The sequence below is a fragment of the Mycteria americana genome, chromosome 6 (genome assembly GCF_035582795.1).
Source record: "Mycteria americana isolate JAX WOST 10 ecotype Jacksonville Zoo and Gardens chromosome 6, USCA_MyAme_1.0, whole genome shotgun sequence".
NCBI lineage: Eukaryota > Metazoa > Chordata > Aves > Ciconiiformes > Ciconiidae > Mycteria > Mycteria americana.
In genome coordinates, this window is record NC_134370.1 from 52,794,668 (window position 1) to 52,821,402 (window position 26,735).

A 26,735-nucleotide genomic window follows, 5' to 3' on the forward strand; every position below is an offset into this window, starting at 1 on the left:
GTCCTAATGAGGTCACCTCAACTTTTCCCTCCCTCAAAAGCTAGATTTAATAGCAAACAGCTTTCCCCAGTGTTCACTAAGGATGTCACCGCAGAATAGCAGTGTGCCAAGGTGAGAACTCACTCTCTGTGGATCCTGCAGTAGTACTCTTGCATAGGGAATGCTCTTGATCGCTGCCTCCATTTCAGCTTCTTTCTAGCCTGGGATCTGGCGTCCAGTGAACCTACCACAGAAAGCCCTGGCACTGGACACTCAGCTCTCATCCCCTGCCCCTTTCTTCTGTTGTTGGTGCTTTTATGTCGTCCCCGGTTGAGGCGCCCTAAGGAAAGCTAGGCTTTTTGGATCCAGGACCAGGCCTGGGAAAATTGTATGTCTCTCAGCTTGGTCTCAGAGCATCAGATCACTGGGAAACCCGCTTCCGAACACTTCTTGGACTCTTCAAGTTATCTAAATAGGGCAGAGGTGAGGGCGGGGGGAAGCAGTCCTCTCTGATGGTCAGGAAAAACTGAATCATCTGGAATGCTTCTGAAGTGAGTCCTACCTTTGCTGTTCCTTTTTTTTAACCCTTCACTAATCCAGTTTGAGGTGGTAAGGCAAAAATGGGTAAGTGGCTTCTTAAATTATATATTGTTTTATCTAAGTCTTTGGGTTTTTTTCAGGCTGTCAGTGCCTTCTGTTGTTATTCAAGCAACTGTTATTTAGGACAGAAACTTCACTGTGTAACTGAGTTTCTTTGCCAATTTCCCTTTCATGTAGATGCCTGCTGTCTCTGACGTTAAAACGTCAGCACCACCCCTCAGTCAGAGTGCGTCTTCCATTCCTTAGTCAGCTGCACTTTTGTTTTGTTGTTTTTCCTCCACACTAGAAACACTTGGTTTTAAAGCAGAGACCTTTCAGTCCTGTTTAAATTTTACACCTGCTGACTCACATAGCACACGCAGCTATTCTGGAAATAATTGTTCAGTAAGAGTATTCTTTCTGTTGAGTTAATGAATTAATTTGATTCCAGCATCCTGATCATGATTCACTACCTGTGTTTTCTAACCAGCTTTGTGCTACTCCATCTTTTTGCTGACTGATGTTCTCTGACCATTAGAAACTCAAAGCCTTTCATGTAAACCCACTGTGTCAGTGCTGCTTTGGAGCAATTCAGTTGCTACTAACTGATACAGTGCTACTAGTGACTTGTCATCTGATGTGATCTGTGTCTCTTCCTTTCCTTCAATTGTCTTTGCTGCCTCCAGTTTCCTCTACTTTGACTTATGAATTTTCTTCTTTAATCCTCCCAAACTGATGAATTCTCCTCTTTTTTACAGGCAATGGGAAAAACAAAAGGTCTGTCATTTGTATTTACTTGTGAAAATATAAAACAAAATGAGAGGAAGCCTTGGCAAAGGGGGCAAGCTTACATGTTTCCAGTACAGAGAGTAGCTGAAAACACTTATGCCAGTCAGTTAGGGTGGCTAATATTCAAAAACACTAGTTCTTGGAGACAGGAAGGTGCTTAATGTGTTCTCTACTTTGGTTGAATTTTTTTTCTTGCATTCTGATGCTTGGAGGCTCCAGCAAATTTGGGGAAAGTGAGTCCCGTAATCATTTCCTATGTTGGTTCTCTGAAGTTTAAGGCTTTGGTGCTGATTGGTGATTTTGTTCAGGAGATAGAGACAACTCCAGGGAGATGGAGAGATTTGAAAATAAAGTATTTCTATGTAAGATACATTCAGATACAGAAATTCTATTTTATGTATAGTTTCAAGTCTGTATTAGAAGCTCAGTTGCTACATTGTACCATGGAGCATAACTCAAGAGTCAGCTTGAGTTAAAACTATGCAATTTAGTTTTAATTGCAACACGTTGTGAGCCTAGTTTCTGAAGACTGACTGTAATTTTTATGATAGAGCTTTTATATAAGATGATTGCATTTGGCCTAAAACTAAGGACAGCAGGATTTCTGTTAGTCTACCGATTTTCTGCTTTCCTATTACTTACATCAAAGCCCTGTCACACAGCAGTCACTTACAGCACATGCACAGTGATTTTTTGTTAGATTTCAGAACTTAAACATGAAAATATCTTGCGCAGGTGATGTGTAAGGAATGCCCTGACACTAGAGAAATGCTGTCTGTGTTCCATTAATATAGGTCTGTTACTCAAGGATCTGTACTGAATAAACCCAGGTTGCTGCTGAGAGTCACTTAGCGCTGGACTTGTAGCATTGCCAATACTCGGATAATACTGTTTTGTTTAAACCTACATTTCCTAGAATTATATTTATTGTCACGTTCACTTTTTAAGAAAAGTTTTACGTTATTGTCCTCATGATTGAGAAGAGGATTTAAAAAACATATTTTAAGTGCCTCCTAAAAACAGGACCAAAGAAAAGCAATCCCTACTCCAAACACATTCATGTGATCACATCAATCTTGGGAACACACTCATGATTCTTCAATGTTTGGGTTGGGCAACCTGATTCAGATGATATATATAGTTAGAGCAGAGCCCTGACTGGATTATAGCCGTTGAATCTACATGGGATTTAAAAAAAAAAAAAAGCTGGCAATAACTCAAGTCCTTGTTCTAGGATCTCTGACAATTTTCACTGAATTTACATTTTGTCCTACAGGCTTTCTAATAGAAGATTACAGCATAACATATAATGATTCCATATCACTGACATGGTCATTTATATTATGGACTACTGAGGATGTATATAACATTCTTGCTTGGTGATATTAATTTTCCTTTCACAATTTTGTTTAGTACTTCAAAACCTGAGGTAGTTTAGCTCAACCCTGTAGGTAACAGCTGTTTGTGCTGTTTTTTTCCTGCTTCAGTTAGGTTTTTGTTCTTCACAGAAATGACTGTGTAACAGTAAAAGACTTTATTTTATCTGCATAAATCTGCTTTGTACTATTTTTAGCTTATTCTCCTTTATGTAAGCAAATAAGTTATATTTAACTGCTACTCAGGTAATGTAGCTTCTCAAAGTACATAAAGTGACAACTTCTTATGGTGTAATAAATCACGTATTAGTCAGAATCAGGTTACTTTTGAATTCCCAGAAAAAGTGCTCATGGGATGCTGTACAAGTCTCATATAATTAGTGGGATCTTTTTTCTTGCTATTAAATATTTGTAATTTTCCAATTAAAAACAAGTATTTGGAGAATGCTAGGATATCTACGTATTTTGACTCAGCAAGGTCGTTTTGAAAAATAAAATACAAACATCTCAACATTTTTTTCATTATTATTTTTTGGGAGTGACAAGTACCATTTCACCACCTGTACTAAACAGACTTCTTTATCTCTGGATATTAGCCTGTGTTCTGTTATTGCTGGTCATAGCAATATGATGAAGTGGGAGCTTGGAAGCAAATCTTTTAGAGGTTTCTGTGTTGGCAGGTTCCATGAGCAGCTCACACAGACATGGAAGCACATTGACTGAATCCTCTCACTGCATGTTTTGTTACAAAACACTGACCTATATTATCTGCTTTCTAAAAATCTCTGTGAGAGCAAGTTCTCTCTGATCTGTAAGATTAAGAGACCTGAAGTATTTTGCATTTGCCTTCTAACTGCTCTGCAAATAGAAAGATAAGAAAGTTTCTCACTCTTTTGTGCTATAACGCTGTCATGTCTTTCCATCATTGCTGCTAATTGTTATTTATTATTAATGCAACTGTACAGATGTGAATTATTACTGCCTCTCAGTATTTTATGTTAAATTCTGTGGGATTTAGTGTTCATCTTAAATTGCCAGTTTCTGGAGCCATTTGATTGGAATCCAAGCAAGGGAACTCCTGGTGTTGATTGCCTTGTATGATAAAATGTCTGGATTTGTGGATGAGAGGAGAGCAGTGGATACCTTTTATCTCAACGTTAGCAAGGCTTTTGACACTTGTGCACAGTATTGCTATGTTCAAGTTAGGATGTTGCAGTCTGGATGGGTGGACAACTAGATGGGCAAATAACTTTCTAGGTGGAAGCTGGTAACAAATGCTGTACCTCAGGGGCCTGTACCTGTTTAAAGTCTTCATCAGTGAGGCAACATCAAGTTTGGAGATGACACCAACTGGAACTGGGAGGACCAGCTGATGTCTTCAAGGGCAGAGCTGCCATTCAGGGGAACCTAGACAGAGTGAGGGAATTGACCAACAGGAACCTGATAAAATTTAACAAGGATGAACACAGAGTTTTGTGCCTGGAAAGGAAGGACCCCCTGCAATGATACAGGCTGGGGGGCAGGTTGGCAGAAAAAGACCTGGAGGTCTTGGTAGCCAGCAAGCTGCACATGAACCAGCCATGTCCCCTGACAGCTAGGAAAGCCAGGAATATGCTGAGTTATATCAACACGACCATAAGCCATAGACTGAGGGAAGTGATTTATACCTCTCTACTCAGCACTCATTAGACATCTATAATACCGTGTCTAATTTTGCCCCCCACCCCCAGTCCAAGGAAGACAGCTATAAATTGAATTGAGTTCAGGGGAAGGCTACAAAGGTTGTTGGGGGCTGGAGCACAAGTCCTATGAGGAGACACTGAGGGAGTGGGGCTTGTTCAGGCTGGAAATGGGGAGACTTTGAGGGGATCTAACAGCAGCCTTCCAGTGCCATAAGAAGGTTATCAAGGAGTTGGAGTCAGGCTCTTCACAGTGGTGCGTGGCAGGAGGACAAGGGGCAATAGGTATAAGTTGAAATGAGAGAGGTTCAGAGTGGACATAGGTCCCATGAAGACAGTCAAATGTGGGAACAGTTTGCCCAAGGAGGTTGTACAGTCACCATCCTTGGCGTTTTAAAGACCAAACTGAATAAAGCCCTGAGCAATCTAGTCTGATCTTATAGCTGACCCTGCTTTGAGCAGGAGGTTGGACAAGAGCTTTCCTGAGGTCTTCTCCAATTATGATATAAAGAAAACGAAAATAGGAATAAAAAAAAAGAAATAAAAAGATTTCTGTCTTTGTCCGTTTGCTGTGTACTTTCAAGGTGCTTATCAACTGTGCTTTTTTGTTGAGGGAGGAGTGGTTGTAAAATGTTTTATCAAAAGAACCTCTGTTGCCTTGCTGATGCTTTAAGAAAGAGTGATTTCTCTATTTAAGTTTATATTTTAAGTGCATATGAAGATGGTTTCCAGGTTATCAGTCTGGTCACATACAGATGTGAGCAGAATGTCCTTTTGCTATTTGGCAGGCAAAAATTGGGACTTGACAGCAGCTTTGAGTGACTATGAGCAGCTCCGGCAGGTACACACCGCCAACCTGCCACAGGTGTTCAATGAGGGCAAATACTACAAGCAGCAGGAGCCAGAGCAGCCTCCCCAGGTGACGAAGGCTGAGCGACCCTGCCTGCAAAGGCAGGATGACATTGCTCAAGGTAAGAGCTCTCCTCCAAGGCTGTTGTGGACAAACAGCTTTCTAGCTTGTGTGCTTGCAAGTTGTGCTTGTCTGCAGGGAGTTGGAAGTCATTTGCCATCAGCCTGTGAACTGTGTCATTGTGATGGGATTCACAGAGCTGCTGCTGGACCCTACGTTTCACATGTTTCAGTTGTCATGAGCTTTGCTTCAGTTCTGCAAGTTATTTTTTTAATGTGTGATTAAAGTACAAAAATACGTTGTCCCCAAGCAGTCTTATGGTACATATAAAAGGAGTTAATTAGAGGGTGTCACAGACCACTCTTGTGTGTAGTTTTCTGTGCTTATTGAGACCAAAAAAAGGTTAAAAAAAACCCCAAACATATTTTAATCTTTGCATTCTTACTCATAGCATGTGATTAGGGTGTATGAAATCTATGAATAACTTTCAGCTTTAAAATTTTGTTCTTTTATGGTTCCACAGAAGAAAGGACAACCTCCTATCTGCTGCCAAATAGAAATTGAAACCTTAAGAAAAATGAGTCAACTACCTCTAGCAGTTGGTTACCAGTACAGGATGATAAACATTAGAATTTACTTTTTTGTTTGCAGATCTTTTATAGGTTTTATTTCAGATCACTATCTCTCTCAGACTGTTGGAATGCATTTTTTTTTAAATTAATTTATCAAGGAACTGCAGTTTGCACCAAAATAAATCTGCAAGTCTGACAGCTTGTCATTTAGGGAGGTAATAGCACTAGCTTGGTGATGGCTTTCTATGCAATCATTAGAAGAAACACAAAGCCTTCCCTTCTCCTGCTGGCTCTTCCCTCCTATTAAACAGAAAATGGTATCAGTACTTAGGAGTGTCAGTAAAGCTTTTTTAAAATTGATAACTTCCATCGGTAGAAAAGGAACTGTAGTGCTTGCTATGACTTCTTAAAAGCACTGAATACAAATAAAGGGAGGAAGAGTTAGCACACTGTAGTTGATAAAACTGTGTCCCTTCATCCTCATTAGGATATAGCTCGCTCTAAAATTCCATTTTATTAAACTGTCTGGTTTATACTGAAATGGCTATTTGATATTTTAGTGAGTGTAGTAGGTAGGGTGGGGTAAGCGTGGCTTTAAATGCCTGGACTGACAGTAACTTTGCTACCAATTCAATGCGTAAGTGATGACTTCATGATCAGAGAGCCACCTCTGACTGAAACGTGAAACTGGAGTGAGGAGGATGTTCAGAGAGGAGCAGAGAAGGGAAAGGAGGGTCTTGTTATGGACCAAGTACTTGGAGTGGAGGATGCAGCCAACAGGTGAGGGCTGGACCATGGTGGGAAAGGGGTGATGGAGTGGTAGCAAGGGGATGTCAAACGGAGATGCTATCCTATACTTCAGTTCCCCTGTTTAAAAGTGATTTAGCTGAGAGGTACAGGGACAAGAAAGAAATGCAAATGTAATCAAACCTTCTCTCCCCCCTCCATTTAGGATATTTTAGGGAGTGCAATTTAGCTCTTAAAATTAGAAAAACTTTGATCCATTAGAGAAACAAAGTTCACAAACTCCAGTAAAATTAATTTTTTAATAACCGTTAGTCAGTTTGAGATGTTTTAAAAACAGTATTAGCTTAAGTAATAAGCTGTGTTTATGTAAGCTTCTTTGTTAATTTCTGAAGGCACAGGAGTACAGGAACTTCTTTTATTTTAATATAGCATTGTACATGTTTGAGAGTTGATCACTAAAGGCTAGTTTATGGTAGTATTTATGAAGTTACAGAGGTGAAGTTGCACCAAATAGTTTTTTACAAAAACTTCCAGTATGATAAGGTACCCATTTCCAAGGAAAATCAATGAAAATATTATCTAACTTAACATTATATAAATGTCACCAGAAAGCTTTCTGCATATTCAGAAATGTAAGAAACTCCATAAATGTGGTGTCAACTCACTAATAAAATTCAGTACAATGCGCAGGAGACTTTCTAGTATTACTGTAAGATAAACCCCCTTGCGAAGGATGGCTAGAGAAGAGTGCAACTCAGCGGAAGACCTGAGGTCAGTCCTTTTGAAGCACAGAAAGGCAGTGGTACCGTGGTTCTAAGGAGTGCCACTTCTCAGATGCAGAAAGAAACTTCTGAGAGAGAAGATGATTAACATTTGGTGAACATAAATTTTAAGCAGCTACAAAACATTCATTTCAGTTTTTTTAAATATAAACAGGAGTACAGGGCAGAAATTAAACAGAGGGAAAATATCTCTATCAGTTTTGACTGAATGATTCATGGTTTAAGCACTTGAAGAGTGTTTCTGTTACCCATTTGCTGATACCAGAACTGAGGCCATATAGTAAAGTGAAATGATATGATAGTAATATTTTGTCCCTTTCTTAATGCTTATTTTGCCTTAATGACCCTTTACTGTTCCTTATATAGCATTTGTCCACAGAGAAATTCAATAAATTGTAAGACACTAGCTCATAGTTGTTTTGATAAAATAACGCATTCTTTTGTACCAGGCTTGTTAATTTCATCATTCGTTTTGAACTATGTATTGTTTCGTGGATCAGGATTTTAGAAAACACATATGCATAAAAACTGAGTTTGTCTTGAAGTCAGCATAATGATGTTAAAATTGCTTTCAGGTAGATTGTTCTGAGATTAAAACTGTATGGCACGTTCGATATGAAGTGATTGTAGAGTGCCGGATTTTTTGATTCACAAGAAGTCAACTTAAATTAAGAGTTCAAAACGTTAATTGATTGTCATCTGTCTGCCAGTAAATGTTTCTTCCGATGCATCTTTGGAAACTTAAGATACATTTAAAAATTTTTTTATAAAAATACTTGTCTTTCATATCTCTTTACTTTTACTGTTTATCTGTTTTGCTAGAAGGAGAATGAAGTTCCTATGACTTGCCATAGGGATCCATAGTAAGAACTAAGGAATCTTTTACAGTAGGGAAATAACCCAAAAAAAGTAACAAGCAAGAAGTGGAATAAATTCCTGAGTGAAATGAATGGGCATTCGCCAGACTTGGTATTGACTGGTCTTTTATGTAGTCTTATAGGCTATAATATCTCTTCGGTTTCTCTACAGAAAAGCGTCTTTCCAGAGGTATTTCTCATGCCAGCTCAGCTATAGTCTCCCTTGCTCGATCGCATGTAGCAAATGAGTGCAGCAATGAGCAGTTTCCTTTGGAGATGCCCATCTACACATTCCAGCTACCAGACCTTAGTGTGTACAGTGAAGATTTCAGAAGCTTCATTGAACGTGACTTAATTGAGCAGGCAACAATGGTTGCTTTGGAGCAAGCAGGTGAGTAAATACTTCTGATGTCAGCAGCTGGGCAATCTGACATTTTGGTTGACATTTCTAATCACGCTTCATTTCTGGAGCTTGCGCATCCTGCATGGGAAATAAATGCCAGAGAGTAAAAGCAAATACTGTGCTCTTTGCAAAATGACACATACCCTGATTCTCTGTTTCTTTTAAACATTATAGAGAAAACTCTCGAATTTACTTAATAAAACAAAAAAATTGAGGGAGGAGGGAAAGGAGGACTGATGGGGAAGTCATGCAATAGAGAAGGACATGAGTCTGGGTGGTCAGAGGGGGTTGGTACTTCCAGTTCTTGTGAGGAAATTACATTGCAATGACTAACAAAGGAAACAGCTTCAAGTTCTGTTGCAGCTTGAGAAAAGTTTTTAAATATGTATTTTATGTATTTATTATTATTTTTGTAATAAGAAACTAAATAATTTTAAAGTAATACTTCATTATTGCCATGGCAAAAAAGTTAAGAAATTTAAAATTAATTTTAATTCAGATTTATTAGTAGTTTAAAGTTTTAAGTCAGTTTTGAAAGATATGGAGAAATGTATTTAAAATTAGTACCCGTGCCTTATGAAATAGCAAGTGTATTAATGAACCATGAAATGAACACACCTATATAGTGAAATGCCCAACTCTGGTGATATAAAGGAGTTATAAAATCTGATTTCATGGCTGCCTGTGGAATATCAAATAGCCAGTTTTTTTCTGTTGATTGCTATACTGGCTTGTGTAACACTGTGTATTCATCTGAGAGTGCATTCTCAAGACTCGGTGCATAGTCATACTGTGTGCATTCAAACTGATAAACTGTTGCTTGTTATTGATCAGGGCACTGCATCATAGTGTTTAGGCAGCACTGCTGCTAATCTGGTGTCACACTGAGTACTTATGTTATTGTCATATGCTCATTTTTTGGCTTTGGTATTTGAAGAGCAAGACATACTTAGATAATAGCATCAAAGAGTAGAGAAAATAAAACCCTAGAAAAAAAAAGAAAGGGCTTTTCAGCTTAAGAAACAGCCCCCCCCCCCCCCCCCCCAACAAAACCCCAAACAGTATTCAGAAGGCCTTTTCTGGAAAAAATAGCAGTATAAAATAATGCAGGAATGCTACCAGCCAACTATGAAAACTGTCAGTCACCTATCAAGAAAATACATCTAATTTCTCTAGGAACCAGCTAACACAAGAAGGCCAGGGAAAAAACAGCATGGCTCTTCCTGTGGCAGCTCTGCCAAACACTCCAAATTCCATAGAGCTATCAGAAAATACCTTGCTACAGTATCATTGTTGACCTGCCTGCTTCAGTGGAATTACAGCCTTTAGGGTCAGTTAATGCAAGAGTACAAACTAGAGGATCACAGTGTTTTTCTGACCTTAAAATGAGGGAATATGTGAATTTGGAGCTGACATCTAATTAATACAGAGCTGGCTGGCTTTGAACTTGAAATAGGGCTGCAGAAGCTACTGAATTTTCTGCCTCAGCATTCCTCTCTCAAATATCTCTGAAAATTAGAATAAATAATTTATTCTTCTCTTCACGTTACTTTAATTAGGGCAATAACTTGACTCACGCTGGAAAAGTCCCTTCCTCCCCAGAGCCTCTTGCATCCTGGAAAGGAGGGTGTTTTGACCATTTGAAATGCTTGTGGTTTTGATAGCAGGTGTTCTTGTAGCCTATGTAGACATGGTTTACTTATGTGAGCATTTCACTCAAATAAACTGGAACTTCCTGGAAAACAGTTCTTCAGTTCAAGTAAGTTGAACAGATCAAACAGTGAATGTTGAAGAAAATCATGTAAGACTTCATGTAAACTGACCTTTTGTCTCTATTTAAAACATAAAGATACTCCGTTTCCTTTTTTTTCCTGCCTATTTTAGACATATTGTTGTCTGAAATGAAGAGAGTGAATTAACAGGAAAGTCACTTAATATTAGACATTTTATTGTCTCCCACCAACAGAGGGCCCAGTTTGACTATGGTTTGGTCAACGACATAAAAAAAAATTAACAGATAGGGTGCATTCCCTGCAAAGGGCCTAAAGTCTGTTTCAAAACAAAACAAACTGCGTGAAGGACAGTAGCTTCTGTAGCTGAGGTTGGGGATATTGTTAAAGGAAAAGAGAGAGGTGTCTGCTTGGGTTTAAGGGCATAAATTTCAAGAGAAAGGAAGGGGAAAAAAAAGCCGATTAGGCAAAAGGAGGAGGAACTTTTTTAGGAACGTAGAGTAGCTTACTACTTACAAAGCATGGATTGGGAGAGCAAAATTATCAAAATTATTAACTATTAACAGACTGTCGCACGTGTTCTCTGAAGCGGCTGTATGAGCTGAATGCCTATAAAAGCCTGTAAGGCTTTTATATTCTCTTTTTATATCCTTAGGCACTTGCTACTATTACATCTATATGTGAAATGATGTTCAGATTACATCCTACCTGTACAGAAACTCAGAGCAAAATTCCCGATTTATTCAGAAATGCTGTGTGAGATTATAAAGGAAAGGCCCAGATAAAGACAGTATGATTTACTCACTCTCTGCTGCTGCAATGTATCCTCTACTCTTTGTGTGATTGCTTTCTGAATATTTCTCTTAGAGGATGGAATTCACCACATTCATAAAAGCAATTTGGGGTTTTGTGCATCTTATAAACTCAGCTGTTCATTATTGCCTGAATTGGAATGAGGTCAGCTTGTAAGTAATGTGCAGACTGATCTCGGAGTGCTCTTGCAGTAATCAGTATGGTTCTTCAATGGAGGGTGGCTCAGATAGTGATAATATTAAATGAAGTCTGTGTGAAAGGAATTCTAGAATTCTAAATATTTTGCTGCAGCAAGTTGATTTTCATTATATACATGTGTTCCCCCATGTATCGTTAATGTGTAGGTTGACACAGAGAGATATTGTGAAAACTTCTTCTGCTGTACTGATGAGTTCAAAAGACCATAGTATAGGCAGAAGAATAGCTGGTCTAACATAGTGTTTTTAATGAAGAGAAAAAAAGTTTCTATTGCAGTGCTGAAATACAATTCAATACAAAAATTAAAAGTAAACTGTATGAACCTTCAAGAATATTGCTTTCCTACACTTTTTGTGCTCAGGTTTATGTTTTCTATGAAGCATTTTATACAGCTACAGGCAAAATAAACAATAATCCATTGTTAAGCCTGGGTTTCACATCCCCCAAAACAAATCCACCAAAATTCTGGAAACGTTTGACTTCCAACTGTTAAAAATTAAGCTTTGTTAAAGAAAAATTGATGCCCTTTCAGGTTGTAGAAACATTTTCTTATCCCAGAATTTTTAACACATTTTCACATGGTATATGCAGGGTGCTGGGATAGCAACCATTATAATTACGAGAGAACTGTGTTAATTTCCTGATTTCCAAGCTTTGAAATGCATGCTTATGTAATTCAGTTCTAATATAAATGACAAATATTGTATCACAGAGTAGGATGAAATGCAGTGTCATGGAAAACTGTCTGTCTAGGGTTATGAAAGAAACAAATGAAGAAAACCAGTAATATGGGATCTGCAATTACCTGCAGATAATAGAACTCAGTATCAGTTATCTACAGCCAGTTAGGCCTAGTCATATATTTCTGTGCCATCTTGTTTTATGATCTTTGATTTGCATTCTCGTCAGTAGTTTCTGTTACAGAGTCTGTGTTGCTTATGCATCAGGCTAAAAGAGAAGCACTTACTTGATTGCTCAGTTTTACTTATTTCTACATGCACAGCTCGACATTACATTTCAAGGACATCAGTAAATATGAATAGCCTTGCAGATGCTACTGCGAAGCTGATTTCATCATCTAGGCTAAAAGAGAGAGCTCCTACAAGATGGTCCTTACTTTGAAGTACAGAAAATGTATTGGTAAATGCTTTATTTATTCCCTTATTTTAAAAAGTAAGCAGTCACTGAATGATTAATATAATCCCATGTAGAAAATCTGTTCTTGTAATTTTCTTCACGTCAATACTTGCAAGTACATATTTATTGTATGAAAGGACTAAAACTAAAAATAAACAAAAAAGTCCTCGTAGCTACTAATGTAAGAAACATGTAAAGTGTAGAAGTAGCTCTGCTGAAATCTGGACTTGAGGTTCCTGCACCCATTGCTAATTGTCTGACTAGTCTGAGTGGGCTGAGTAATCCTCTGTTGACTTAGCCAGTCAGTCCTGTGCACCCCCCAGAGCAGTTATTGCTGTTGGGTTCCCAAGGGGACTTGGTGAGTGTTTAGGGTGAACCATTGCTTTTGAGAATATATGGGGTGTCCAGAATTAGACTTGCTTTGGAAGTTGAAAATGTTATTTTGTGACTTTGTGTCTTGGGGGATGGATGACAGGTGGATTTCTGGAAATATGAAAAGAGAGGAATGAAAGAAAGGCTGCTTTTAGCCTAGTTTCTTAAGGAAACTGAGCTTGTGTCAGCAAGCTGTCTCTTAAGATTGTACCACTGTTTATTTTTTAAATTTAACTCTGCCAATTTCAAACATATTTGTGAATAAGCTTTTACAAGTTTCATGAAAATAAGCAGCTAGCTTATTTTTAGTATTTCCATAGAAGAAAAACTTCCATTTCCATAGAGGAAAAACAACATGAATATTGTTTATTAAACGCTACAGAATCCACATGGGAAAGACCTCCAGAATGCCCAACAACAAACAAAAGAAAAGCCATCAGAAGTCTCACCTTTAGCCACACGTACGACAAGCGCAGGAAACCAGACATTGAGTCCCACTGTGCACAGATCGACTTGTTTTCCTCAGTGAGATGTCTGCTCTGTCAGTGTTTTTGAGGAGTTGGCCGAAGACTGGTTTACTTAGCTGTATGAAAGAGTACTGTTAATAGCAGAGTGAAGTGCGTTAAGACACAATCGCACTCAATCTGAGGTAAAATTGTACAAGCCGTGACACAACACTTCACGCTTTTTCCCATCTTTAACCATCCTTGTTTTTCTCCTAATGTGTATTCCATTTTTTCTGTAAGAATTCTGGCTTATTTTTGATACAATAAATGCACAGTGGCATTGCAGGCAAGAAGCTGACTGTTTGCCTTTGGAGGCAGTGATATGCAATCTAGCTTTGCAGTGAAACTTCAACCACACTCAATTGTGTAGAGCTTGAGAGGGGGCTCATCCTTTGTAGCATCTCCTTTTCCCCTGTCAAGAGAGAGTTATATTAAGTTGCTGTTTACTAAGTCATTGTAACTTTTTGGTGGTTAATTTTACCAGAAAAATCCCACATCTGTAAAACCATTTAGTTTATTAGTAGCTTTAACCAGAAAAAAGAAAATACGGACTGGAGAAAATGAAGAGGGAGCAAAGGACTTGGGCAGAGTTTCTACAAAGATTCTTTAGTATTCTGTAACCTCATGTTTGTTTTGGATTTGGTTGGTTTGTATGTGTACCACCAACTTTGTGCATGTTTGGGCAATGAGTACTTTATAATGGATGTCACTAAACTGGAGGGCAGCTCTGTATAAGCATATTTATGGGATAGTCATAAACTAGAATAATTTCTCTAGCATATTTTTACCTTCTTGTTTATACTGTTGATGGGGTTTTGCATAGAGGACATCACACTGAATGCTTTCTTACCTTCTATAGTACCAGCACATAAGGCATCAGGGGCTGATATTGAAAGCCAAACCTGGCCCCTGTTAATACTTGAAATGCATTCTCTGTTCTCTGCTGCCTTCTTTTTGAGCCATTCAGGTCATATAACCATCTAGAATCCTCTTTGGCAATTTCCTCTCATAAATCCTGCAGCAAGAAACAATACACCTGTGGCCTGTAATACAATATGGAGGCTTATGAAAATAACACTTAAACCTTTCTAGTGTCTCTTATTAATACTCCAACATTATGAATATTGTTGGGTAAAACCCATGTTTTAGAATATTTCTTATTTCCTTTTCCTCAAATACTGACTTCTTCAACCTAACAGTTGCATAAGGCCAGCTTATATTCATGCCTACAGTTCTAGTGTATTTACAATAGGGTAGCTTTTGATGTTTGCATCTTGTCCTGGGAGTCATCAGATAGTAGATTTTAAAGTAGTGATATTGTCTGTTTTTGACAGTTTGCAAAACGTTCTCTGAGATTCAGCTTACCTTCTTTGCATGGAATACAAGATATATATCTGGTTCTGTATCAGAATGATTGATTCTTGTTGGGCCCTGCAAATAAGGGAGCAGGGGGAGCCTATATGTGCTTTGTATTATGTGAAGTCTGATACACACTATGTAGCGCAGGAGTAGGATAATATCAGAATACAGAAATAGTTGGCAATCTTCAGCCATGGGAGATACTAGATTCTGTTAACATTTCTTTTGAGTTTGGACCCAAAGTCTTAAGTATCGTGCAAAGAAAGGGCAATATTGTGTGCTTGTGTCTGCCTCTCTGATTGTATGTTGCTAGATCATAGACCTGGATAGGACTTTTAATCTTGATCTAAGATTAAGATAAAATTTTCATATACTAGAATATGGCTATATTAATTCTCAGAGTATTTTTGCTATAAAACAACAAATCCATTTCTTGAAATTGTGTTTTTTAAGATTAAATAGATTTTGTGAGAAATTAAGAAGCAAGATCAAGTAGGAGACCAACAGAGGGAGGGAGGGTGAGAAATGGGTCTAGTTTGTCCATAAATATTGTCTTATCAAAGCAGACAGAAATAAGCCTGAGGCAGAACTGTTTCCAGTTTTCATTTAAGCTCTGCTTTCCTCTTGTTTCCCTAAAGGGATCCACTATAACCACTAGATTTGAAAAATGAAAATGCACCGCTTTTTTTGTTATAATCCAATGCATTTTTGCTAACTGTTTAGTCAGCCATAAGCTTTGTGATGTTAACCAAGCCCACAAACATTTTTTGCATAATCTACTTGAAAGCAGATCACTTTTATAGAACCTCCTGTTATTCAAAAGATTCCTAAACACCAGACTTTGACATTTATTACCAATAGCTGCTAGTTAATCTGCAAAGGAATACCACCCATTATTCCCTTAAGTCCTAAGGTCTGTCTGTTTTAGGTCTTTTAACTGTGCTTTAAGCAGTACCTTGGTATAACTTAATATGATACCGCCAAAACATTCTGCAAAAAACAGGTGGCAAGTTGTTATTTCACAGCCCACAGACACAGGAGTTGCTAAAAATGATAACTTGTTATTTCAGATTTATCTTTCCCAAAGGCTGTCCAATAGTGCTTTAAATTAAGCTTCTTTAATGCATATTTAATTTAGAACTCAATAAGCCTAGTCTGAGATGTTGGGCATTTATAAACTAGCTGCTAAAATCATATGAGGATTACCAAATGTGTTTAGTTACTGATCTGCTATGCATCTTTACCTTTATAGTATAGTAACTCTCAACCCATACTGACTAAGTGAAATTTAATTACATAATTATTAGTACCTGGAACAAGTAATTGGGGGCACATGTTAAAATGTTGTTATACTATTTTTTTGCACAATATGTATTACCTGCCATTACAAGTAAACTTCAGTATAATTTTGTAATGAAAACACATTAATGGAAAAAAGTTTTTTCATTGCTTGAGCTTATTTCTGTTTTGGGGATTTAACCTTAAATGCAAGACTGACTGTACAAATATATAGATAATATTTCCTCTCAGCTTGCTAGTAAAGGAATTGGGGGAGAAGAAGGCTGCAGAAGAGGACAAAGAAATGGAGTCACCACGGGCTGCCTATTGCATTATTCATTCAACTATTCAATTGTGCATTACCCACAGACTTTCCAAAAGTTTTGGGAAATATACCAGCCCTACTCATCATCATCTGCTCTTCCTTGTCCCCAAAGATGTTACACAATTAGTCACATTCTCTTTCTTTATATTAGAAATGTTCACATGACCATTTAACCAAGACTTAACACTCCAGTAAGCTACCACACAGCAACTTGCGTGCCAGGAATTATGTACTTCCAGTGTTGGCTTTGGCACCGATACTCTTCATGGCTTTATTTGCTCATCTAGATACATCAAATATCTGTCCTCTTGTCAGTCTTTTTCATAGTCCATTTCTGTTTTATAATCTGTAAAACATGCTTCATGTAGCAATGATGGATAAGTGGTTCTCTAAATGTTCTCAAAGAGAAAAGTCACATGCTATCCTAGACCTTGGGCTATGTATTTGGTCTCATTTTAATTTGCTGGTAGTGTAGCTGTTGATTTTAGTAGGTCTAATCATGATTTCACTATGGTAAATGAGAGGAGAATCAGCTGTTGAAACAATCCATCTGATTGAAACAATAGTACTTTACTTAATAAACTTACCTAACAGTAACATATCTTGATTAACACATACATATTACTTTTGTCTTTTGAGACTTTATTACTGTAACATAATCTGTTATCTGTGTATGGGAGGCCAACGTCGATTATGTTTGGGAACCGACACTAAGACTCATAATGGTATTTAGGCAATGAACTCCTTGGAAATCCATCCCTGAATGCAGCATATGAGAATGGAAGATGCAAATTAATTAACGGTGCTCTCTTCTTATTGCAAATACATTTAGAGAGTAGTTAAAGTTTATCTGCCTCTTATCTCTAATCTTTTCAGTTTTCAATTCTGACATTACATTTAAGTTTATTTGGCAGAAAGGATGTTCGTGATTAACCTTCAACATTACACATCATCGCTGTATGTCTGTACACAGTACACATCCTGTTTTAGTATCCACTCCACCATTTTAATAGATGCTTTCTTTTCAGGACGACTGAATTGGTGGTCCACAGTGTGTACAAGCTGCAAACGTCTTCTTCCCTTGGCTACAACAGGTGATGGAAACTGCCTCTTGCATGCTGCATCTTTAGGTAAGGGAGAGTCTGTACATGAAACCTTCTGCCAAAAATATTTACCACTTTTCTCTATCCCCAGCAAAAGCTCAGAAACACATGGGATGCAAAGACTTTCATTAAAAGCCTGGTTCTGGAGCAATATATTCTTCAAATTTCACTTAAGTACTGTTTGCTTTAGGCATGCTTGAGGTGCCTAAAAGCATAACCTCTCAGTTTATAAAAGAAGTATAATTGGAACAGTATCAAAACCCATATATCGTAAACACCAGTGATTTGCATTTTCCTTACAGAGCCTAACCTAACACCTCTGGAACAAGCAAATTCCAGGTGCTTCTGCAGGATTGTCCTCATTGTGAGCGAGGAATTGCGTTCATTCTCTGGCTTTTGTTAAACAGTTCTTTTGCCGTCTTCAAGAATGCAACATCTAGCTATTATCTCTGTTGGTTCCTTGTAGAGTTTAAGTATATGGGAAACAGAGTTTGGGGTGAATTCAAATAATTTCCAATTGATTAATTAATTGTTAATACAAAATCTTTTAAGCCTTTCTTCAAATCAAATAAATAGAAACCTGTGAAGCTGAAAGTCTTTGATATGCTTTCTATATACCAACCTATTATGAGGAAACATTTTTTTGTTGCAGTTGCTAAAATCTTCCACCAGCAGAACTCCAAAAGGTGACTTTTTAAAAAATGCTGGGATTTTTAATGTTTTGAAGAGACTCTTCTTTTTGAAAGAAGTAGTAAGAAAAGAGCTTTTGCTGTTTCCAAGGATCCTTTTATCTTTGTCCACTTCATTTTTAATTAGGAGGAATTGTATATTATTTACAGCAAATGTTTGGGGTACTTTGACTTGCAAAGTCTTCAATAAACATATTTAATGCCAGCAGCTGACAACATGGTAATTGAAATGTGGTTGTCTATGGGCACATGTCTTGGTGAGAGCTCTGCTCTCTTTTGTTGTAGGTTACTACATGAAGACATTTTATTATCTTAAAATGAGCTTGAAAGCCTGGGGCTGGTTGTATTTTTAGACTTCCAATCATCTTGAATGCTCGTCTCTTTATTTGGATGTTGAAGCCAAAGGAAATTTACCATCATGCTGTGTAAGAGTTGGAGGCCTTTGGGTGTCAGTATCATCTGGGATTCACAAAACTGCCTGCAGTTGTCATTAGTATTCTTGTGTCTGCAAGCTCTGTTGGCAACGACAGCTAAAACCAGCCTGTGCATTGAATATTCCATTGCTTGCAGCAAAGTTGAAGTTGCCTGCAAGCAAGCACTGAAACAACTCAAATCCTTAGTCATTCCTTAATCAAAGTTTAAATTTTGTTAGAATTCCCTCTTGTTGTTCATTAGCTTATCTATATTGACTGTTTCTTTAGGAAACCTTAAAAATAATGAGTGAATTATTTGCCAAGGAGAATCTTAAATAATGTATAAGCTATGCTTCTTTTGCTAATAGAGTAATATTAATTGTATTAGTACTTACTATTTCTATTTCACTGTAGCTTCTTTACAACTGAATGTCATCTTGTGCTACTTTAGGGATGTGGGGATTTCATGACCGGGACCTTGTTTTACGTAAAGCACTCTATACTATGATGAGAAGCGGAGCTGAAAGAGAAGCACTGAAAAGAAGATGGAGATGGCAACAGACCCAGCAGAATAAGGAGGTCTGTATGGCCTAAAGACAGTCTTGTTAATATCATTTAGGGTCAAAAGCATTCTTCTGAAGTTTGGTGTGAAAGTTTTAATTGCTATCAAATTCCTTGTGCTTCCATTTTGCATGGGGAAAGAGATACCTGTATTTAGAATTTTTGTATCAGAATGCAAATGTGTTTGTAGCTTTGTGGGCATAAATATGCACAGGTTTGTGCCTACAAAGGTCTAAGATGAGTTTGAAACCTGTAGAAAATCTTGGGCTGCAAAATTAAATGTGTAATTTAGCTATCACAAGCATTATAAAATGAGTGGATGAAATCCACAAAAGAAGAAAACCCCATTTAGGAGAGATTCCCCAGGATGGTGAATTAGGATTCTTAGAGCTGTGAGCAAATATTGAGTGGATGTTTCTTAACTAAAATCATCTGTAGGTTTGGTTTGACCGTTGATTAAAAGCTGTACTTCAGCACGTGTTGTTTCCTGAAGATGTCTGTGCCTAAACAGTATGTCTGTGCCTAAACAGTGGCTAGAAAAGCCAGTTTCAGGAGTAATCCTGAATGCAATCAAGTGAATATACTTAAATGTTTGTGACTTATTTGTAATCTGCTTTTTGTTGGCAGCAGTCAGTGAGGAAACAGCTGAGCTGTGACTGACTCAGCTACTTTAGGCTGCCTGAAAACACAGGGGAACAGAAGCACTTATATACCCTTTCTGCTCTTGAACAGAGGGAGAAAGTATCACCTGTCTGCCAAGGAGGGCATTCATAGTAGTTCCATATATTGGGGAAGAAAGCAAACCTCCAGAAATGGGCAGTAAAGCATGCTAACCATGGTTGCAAGGAATATACACGAGTATGAATAACTGGATCCCCAATAGTGGAGCACTGTGTCAGCAGCAGCAGACCCACATCTAGAAATGTAATCCAGTATACAGTTAGTGGTTTAGATCTTTTTTTAGTAAGTTAATATTCTTTCACCTGAATAGAAATGTTGAACCATTAATGGTCCAAGATATTAAACTGTGTCATGTACGAAGCTCAAAATAAGTTAGTCGTAAATAGTACTAGAGAACTCTGCTTGCATTTTGTACCAGCACAATCGTAAAGGTATTTCATTCTCTTCCATAGTCAGGTTTAGTCTATACAGAAGAAGAATGGGAGCGGGAGTGGAATGAACTGCTTAAACTGGCATCAAGTGAGCCTCGTACACATTTCAGCAAAAATGGAGGCACTGGTGGTGGGTAAGTTTAGAGTATGACAAAATCTTTTTGGTTTTGTTCTTAGTAGGAAAACAATACAGTACAAATGAATGAAGATGTTTACAGGACCATCAAACTGCCTTTTCAACTGGTTGCGATTTTTTTGCATGGTAGAATATAATTATCTAAACATGCCATTATAATATTTAGCATTTTGATTAAGTTTCCTTGTACAGTTACCACACTAACTGGAGGTTACTTTGTATCCCCAAGAGTCTGGATTTCATAAAACCTAATTTCTTGGTTTCTGGAACAAGCATGTGGGCAGTAGCATTTAGCTTCAAGGAGAGGAAGTGCCTCAACTCACAGAAGATAATGTAGCTTTTCGTTTGAGGAAGACTTATCAGAAAGATAGCCACTGCTCAGATATTTTCACTAAAACATGGAATGACAGAATAACATCTCATCTTCTCTAGTAGCATTCTAGATGAAAGTAGTTTGTGCCTGGATATCACCTTTTCTGTGCTTTAGCACAGCTTTAGTGCCATCTTCTCATATTCATACATTTATTGCAGTCCTTTTTTGCTTTGTAGTTCAAACAGAAAATATTCAGCGAGATCTTTTCGGAGGGCAAGTCACCAAGTAACTCTTCACGTTTTCTACTTTTAAAATGCTGTTAACCCTAAACATACAGAGGAAGGAAGTAATATTTTTGGTATTAAAGCTAAAGATTAAATATTTGGATGCAGGGACGTTTTAAACAGAAAGTAGAATATTGAGTTATACTTTGTAGTCTCATGAAACTCTTCTGAAAAATCAATAAGCTACTTCAGTCTTTGAACAGTTATAAAAAACTTTAACTAAAAATTACTATAATTAATATTGCACTAATAGGAAGAGTTGCCCCTTCTTTGACTATTCAAGCTTTTATTAAACCCATGTAACAATAAATAGTGCTCTCAAACGCAGAATTATTTAAAAATGGTAGGGGTTTTAATTTCAAATTAAACTGATTCACTATCATCCTAGTAAAGTTTGATGTTGCTGGAAGGTTCTGCATACGGTATGTCTGTATTTCTAAGAATGACATCAGATTCTTATCTAATTTCATATCTGTTTATCTGGATTGATTCTATAAGAGTATGGCTGATTGCAGCTACTTTGATTACACTCTGAAAAATTGCAATGTTTGCCAGTTACTACCCAAGGCTAACAGGCAAGCAAGGAAAGAGTGTGTTTTCTTGAAGACCAGCTTAGTATGCATGTTTAATCTTTGTGTAATACTCAATTAGTAGCATTTTAGTCAATTAGCTTATTATAAACAGTACTAGAAAATTTGATGGTCACAGGGAAAAACCCAGTACTGTCTATTGCCAGCATGCATTTAGTTTAGCTGTTTAGAAGCTATTGGAAAAAATGGATAGAAACATATTTGTGAAAAAGTTTGGGGTGAAATAGAATCTACAACACTTAAATACCTCTGATGCACATACAGATTCTGCCTTAATAGCTGGTATGATAAACCATCCCTCACTTTCAGTGCAGTTGTTCCCAAAGTATAAGCTTATTGACAGCCTTAAGAATGCAGAAGCTTTAGATGTTATGTCTAGTGTTTATCACTAAAAATATTTAGTGTTTACTCAGTGCATGTTTTTCTCTAGCTACTGTTTCCCCTGGAGAAAATTGCATATGATGATAAGTAAATTGACAAAATAGGGCATACAACACGATGAGAGTAATAAAATCTTTAGAAAATATTCTCTGGGCTTTGAAAGAATATTATATTTTCCTTTTAACCCTGTGATGTCAAGGATAGGTAATTCTACTAATGCAGGAGGACATTGTTTAGAAAATTGTCAGCCATAATGTGTCTCATTTTCTTCTATTTTGAGGCTAAAAAAAAAATAGATTGGTTTTCATTTTACTGTCTAGTTTGTTTCCTATGTCTGTAGATATTTTCCTGTTGGTACGCTTTAGTCTTCTAATGCAGTTCAATTCACATTTCTATTAAATTTGGCCATTCACCACCAATTTTCTCTGGCCTTATCCTGTCTGTTTCATTCTGTATGTTTCATGTACTATGTAGTTTCAGTATCTACCAGTCAGAGATGTCCTCAAATGTTGCATTTGCCAGTCAATCAACTATCTTTACCTTCAGTTCCCAGATACTTAAACAGGGAGTATCACTATTACATAAAGAACTAATGTAAATTGTTTTTAGTGTTCTCATTGTGGTTTGCATTTATCTTTTTGCAAATCAAAATAAAGTAAGGATAAATAGACAACAGTTAATTTTTCCTTTAAAATAGTGAAAGAGGAATCAGGCAAGAAATTTAGCCTATTAAACGTGTGAATACATAATTCTCTTTACAATAATTCCAAAGACAGAATGAATGTGACAGAATGAATTCTTTTCTCAGTTTAGTGTACCCGTGTTCAAAATAGAGACCTTGAGAAGGAAAAGGAATATCAAAATAGTATTTTTGAGATGAGGTGTATTATGTTCTCTAGTTAGGTACTGTATTAAGAAAGCTCGCAAATTAGTCTTTGAATTGTAGCTGAGGCATTCTCCTTTGGCGTCAGAATTAGCTAGAGCATCAGAAGTTGTACATGCTTCAGCAGAATTCAGAGACAAAGCCTAAGTCTGGAATTACGCTGCCTCATTCACCTGCAAGTTCCTTTTAGTTATTTTTCAGAGTAGACTACATGCAAAGGAGATCAGCAATTGTTGCTAAATCTCCAAAGATTTCTTCTTTGAGAGCACTCTCATTCTGAGGCTTGGAAGTTGGAAAAAAAGAAGAAGATAAAGGGAACACAGAAAAACCTGGCTCTTAAGTTCTTATTTCCAACATGTAAAATCCTTCAAGCACTAAAGCAGAGCAAACTAATTAACTATGAAGCAGATTCTCGTTTTGAAACAGATTTGCACATCTTTCTGTAAGTGTAAAAAATAAATTTCAGATTAACACAATTGTTTAATTTATCTCCATTTACAAGCAAAACCAGGGGTACTGAATTGAAGCAACTGCTTTGAAAAAAGGAAAATGTCTTGTACTCTGTTTTTGTTAAGAACCTAACTATTGCAATCCTGCTAAAGAGGAAATTCCAACCCATTCCTTCATTTTGCAGACTATTGTCAGTCAGAGATTTCAAAGCCTGTTCTAGTGCTAGATTGAATATCACTGTTGTTATTCACTTCTTGAAAACCTAGTAGAGCTGAAAGCTAGATGTTGTGTTGTGTCATGGTGTGACCTAATACAGATTTTGAAAGTGGACGGTATTCTTATTTAGTGTTAACTGTCACCTTCTAGCTAGTTGTCTCATATGCTATTGGCACTATCTTATTAATAAAGTCAAGTGATTTTAAATGGAGAAGAAGGGAGGGAATATGGCTGTAATCTTCCCATGTGTCATTAGCGTTTTATTTAAGGCAGAAAACGAGAACACTGAAACAGGAAGTACCTCTCAAATGCATGTAATCTGAGGTTTTGGACTTGGTTAGGTATTCAGAGTATTTCTACGTACAAAACTTCATGCAAAACTACTGCGTCCATCAAAGACCCTCATCTTGTGGAGAATTTGGTTTAGATCATTTAACAAAGACATTGCTTTAAAACTATTTTTATTTGATCTGGTTGTCTATTATAGGAGTGCTAGTCCTTTTTAAGTGTTTAGTATATGCAGCAAGTATAGGGTGCAGATAGAAAAAGGTTCATTATAACAGTATATCTTTTCCTTATTAGCTGAAGTTTCTGATGGCTAATACATCTTTTCATTTGGACTATTTTCAGTTGATGTAAATTATACTTAAGCCAAACACAGCCTGGAAATAATCAAATTGCCATGGTGATTCAAATATGCTAGTTCAGACAGCCCTTCAGATCTGAAAACAGTGGATATTCCACAGACTCTCGAAAGAGAGAAAATTCAAGCCAAAGGAGGGATCAGAATTATGTCATATTAAAATTAAGTACTAGTACCTATGTAATGATTGGGTTTTTCCTTATTTAACAAGTTTTTGTTGAATTTAAGATATTTCCTATTTGACAGATGGTTGCATCTCACGTGCCACAGAAGATGTTTTACCAAAAGCATGCATTCCCACACAGCTAAATACAAAATAACATTCAAACCAAAATAATCTAGGGAAAGTTGATTTAGGTTTTCTCTTTTATTATATGCCTTGAAAACTGCTTCCTAGATATTGTTTTTGCCTGAGAAAAAAGTACTGATATTTTTAAAGACTAAGAAATAAAAATTGGAACTCGAAACATTCACATTCTGTAGCTCCTTTAGTCAATGCAGTATACCTTCTTTTTTTTTTTTTCCCCCTGAAGAAAAGAAGGGAAATGTCCCACTACTGTGCAATTTTTTGTGTTTGAGTTGAATCTCATTGCTGAAATACTGTGTAAGGAAATCAATGGATAGGTTCCTACACCTATCTGCAGCAGAAATTTGTACTTGATAGTAAGCTGCAGCTGTGGTGTATGTTGGTTTTAATTTTGGGGTTCTTAAGCAGGGAAAGAAGAGGTTTCAGAAATGGAATGGTGGCAGATCAAGATACAAACTTGGATTTCATTCTGGTCTCATGCTTGTACCTAACCACCAGGTTGAAGAACTTGATACTTGTCATGTTGTTTCAGTACATCTCAACTGTCTGCAGGCATTGGTCTCTTGCTCTGCATGAATCCTGAAACTTAATCTAAACTTGGAATAGCTGTTATGAGTCTGTTGGACAAACTGAGAATCTGAAGCGTATGTATGGGAGGAAAAAAAGCAAGGTTACCATAGGGAACTGTTTAGAAGGAAATCCAAGGATGTGAAAACAGATCTTGCTCAGAGTTTGCAGGCAAAAGAGAGGAACAGATAGCCAGGTGGAAGAGCAGGGTAGGTGACTTTCCCACTTCAACTTTTTGATTTTTTTTTCATTACTGGCTGCAGTACAAATTGGATTTTCCATAGCAGAGAGAACCTCTTTGGAGTGCTGAGTAAGTGTCCACCCTGTTTGGATTCGAGGTATCAGTGGTCCTGTAGGATAGACTGAGATTTTTTAAATTTTTTTTTCTTTTTTTTATTAATTTTTTCTTACCATCAAGATAAATTATTTAGCCAGAGTGCCCTGGTTGAGCAGGATTCTGCAATGCAGACTTATGTGCTCTTATATATGTGTATTTCATTATTTAAAAATTAACTTTACATGAACAGAAGAATTAATTTCAGTTTCTTAAATTTCCTTTGCTTCCACGTTATATTGAAAAAATTATTTTGTCCACAATTTTCGTGGCCATGTAGTTAGCATAAATAAAGGTCCATGAAAAAAAGTGGAATGGTAAGTGGATCAAAGGATGTGGCAGGTTGCTATGGATACTTGTTAATGATGATTTTTCATTCTCATTAATCTTTATGAAAATTCGTACTGAATCCTCAGCAGTGGCACTGAAATAATATATGATGGCCCACATAAATTACTGGCAATGATGAAATAAAATTGAACATTGAAAAAGTTGCACAGAGAGGCTGTGAAGCCTTGCTCCTTGGAGATATTCAAAAGCTGTCTGAACACAGTCCTAGGCAACTGGCTCTAGGTGGCCCTACTTGAACAGGGGCGTTGGAGAAGGTGACCTCCAGAGCTCCCTGCCAACCTCAACCACTCTGTGATTCTGTGAAAATGAGCAATGGAAAACAGATGTGTAATAGAAGAGAAGGATTTGAAATGTGTGAATATGATCATAAATAGTGAATCAAGCAACTTGGTGATGTGATATTGAAGAGTAAAAAAGCCCAGTGGAATTTTGGACTTCGTGGGCAGTCAGGCTTGACATCAGCTGACCAAAGGGATAAAGGTCCTTCTGATACAGCTGCATCTGGAATATACCTTTCACTTCTAGAAACCTCATTAACTAGGCGATGAGGAATAATTAGAGGATTTGAAGAGAAACTTTAGGACTGATAGTCTGGAAATACTAACGTGAGAAAATAGCTGGAAATCTTTGTAGCATATTGTCTTGCCAATAACATGATTCTTCTAACTTCCTTTTGGCTAACAAATTACTCTGAGGGTGACATAATGGACTGCAAATGCTGAAAAGCTGTCACAGCCAACAATGGAGAAGGATTCAGTAAGGAATATGAGAGGAAATTACAAAATGGGGAATTTAGTTTGAACATCAGGAAAAATTTCTTGACGAGTTTGGGTAACAGGAAGAGGGATACAGGGAAGGAGAGGTGTCTCACTGCTTGATCAGAGAATTTGTATCCTGCATCAGCCTCCTGTTAATAATACAGCCTCCTGTTAATAATAGGAGCCTGCTGTGCTCCCAGGTTGGGATGAAAGATTTTAATGTAAAGTTGCAGGGATGGGCTGGATGCCATCA

General features: G+C 37.2%; 1 protein-coding gene across 6 annotated transcripts in view; it reads left to right on the forward strand.

Moving 5' to 3' along the window:
• OTUD7A (OTU deubiquitinase 7A) overlaps nucleotides 1-26,735 on the forward strand; it is a 148,237-nt gene that overhangs the window by 104,660 nt on the left and 16,842 nt on the right. For all 6 annotated transcript variants that reach the window (XM_075505823.1, XM_075505824.1, XM_075505820.1 and 3 more), the window contains 5 exons: nucleotides 5,191-5,373; nucleotides 8,443-8,661; nucleotides 17,420-17,521; nucleotides 19,048-19,175; nucleotides 20,291-20,403. In XM_075505823.1, the coding sequence (XP_075361938.1) occupies nucleotides 5,191-5,373; nucleotides 8,443-8,661; nucleotides 17,420-17,521; nucleotides 19,048-19,175; nucleotides 20,291-20,403 (745 nt within the window). The remainder of the gene's footprint in view (nucleotides 1-5,190; nucleotides 5,374-8,442; nucleotides 8,662-17,419; nucleotides 17,522-19,047; nucleotides 19,176-20,290; nucleotides 20,404-26,735) is intronic.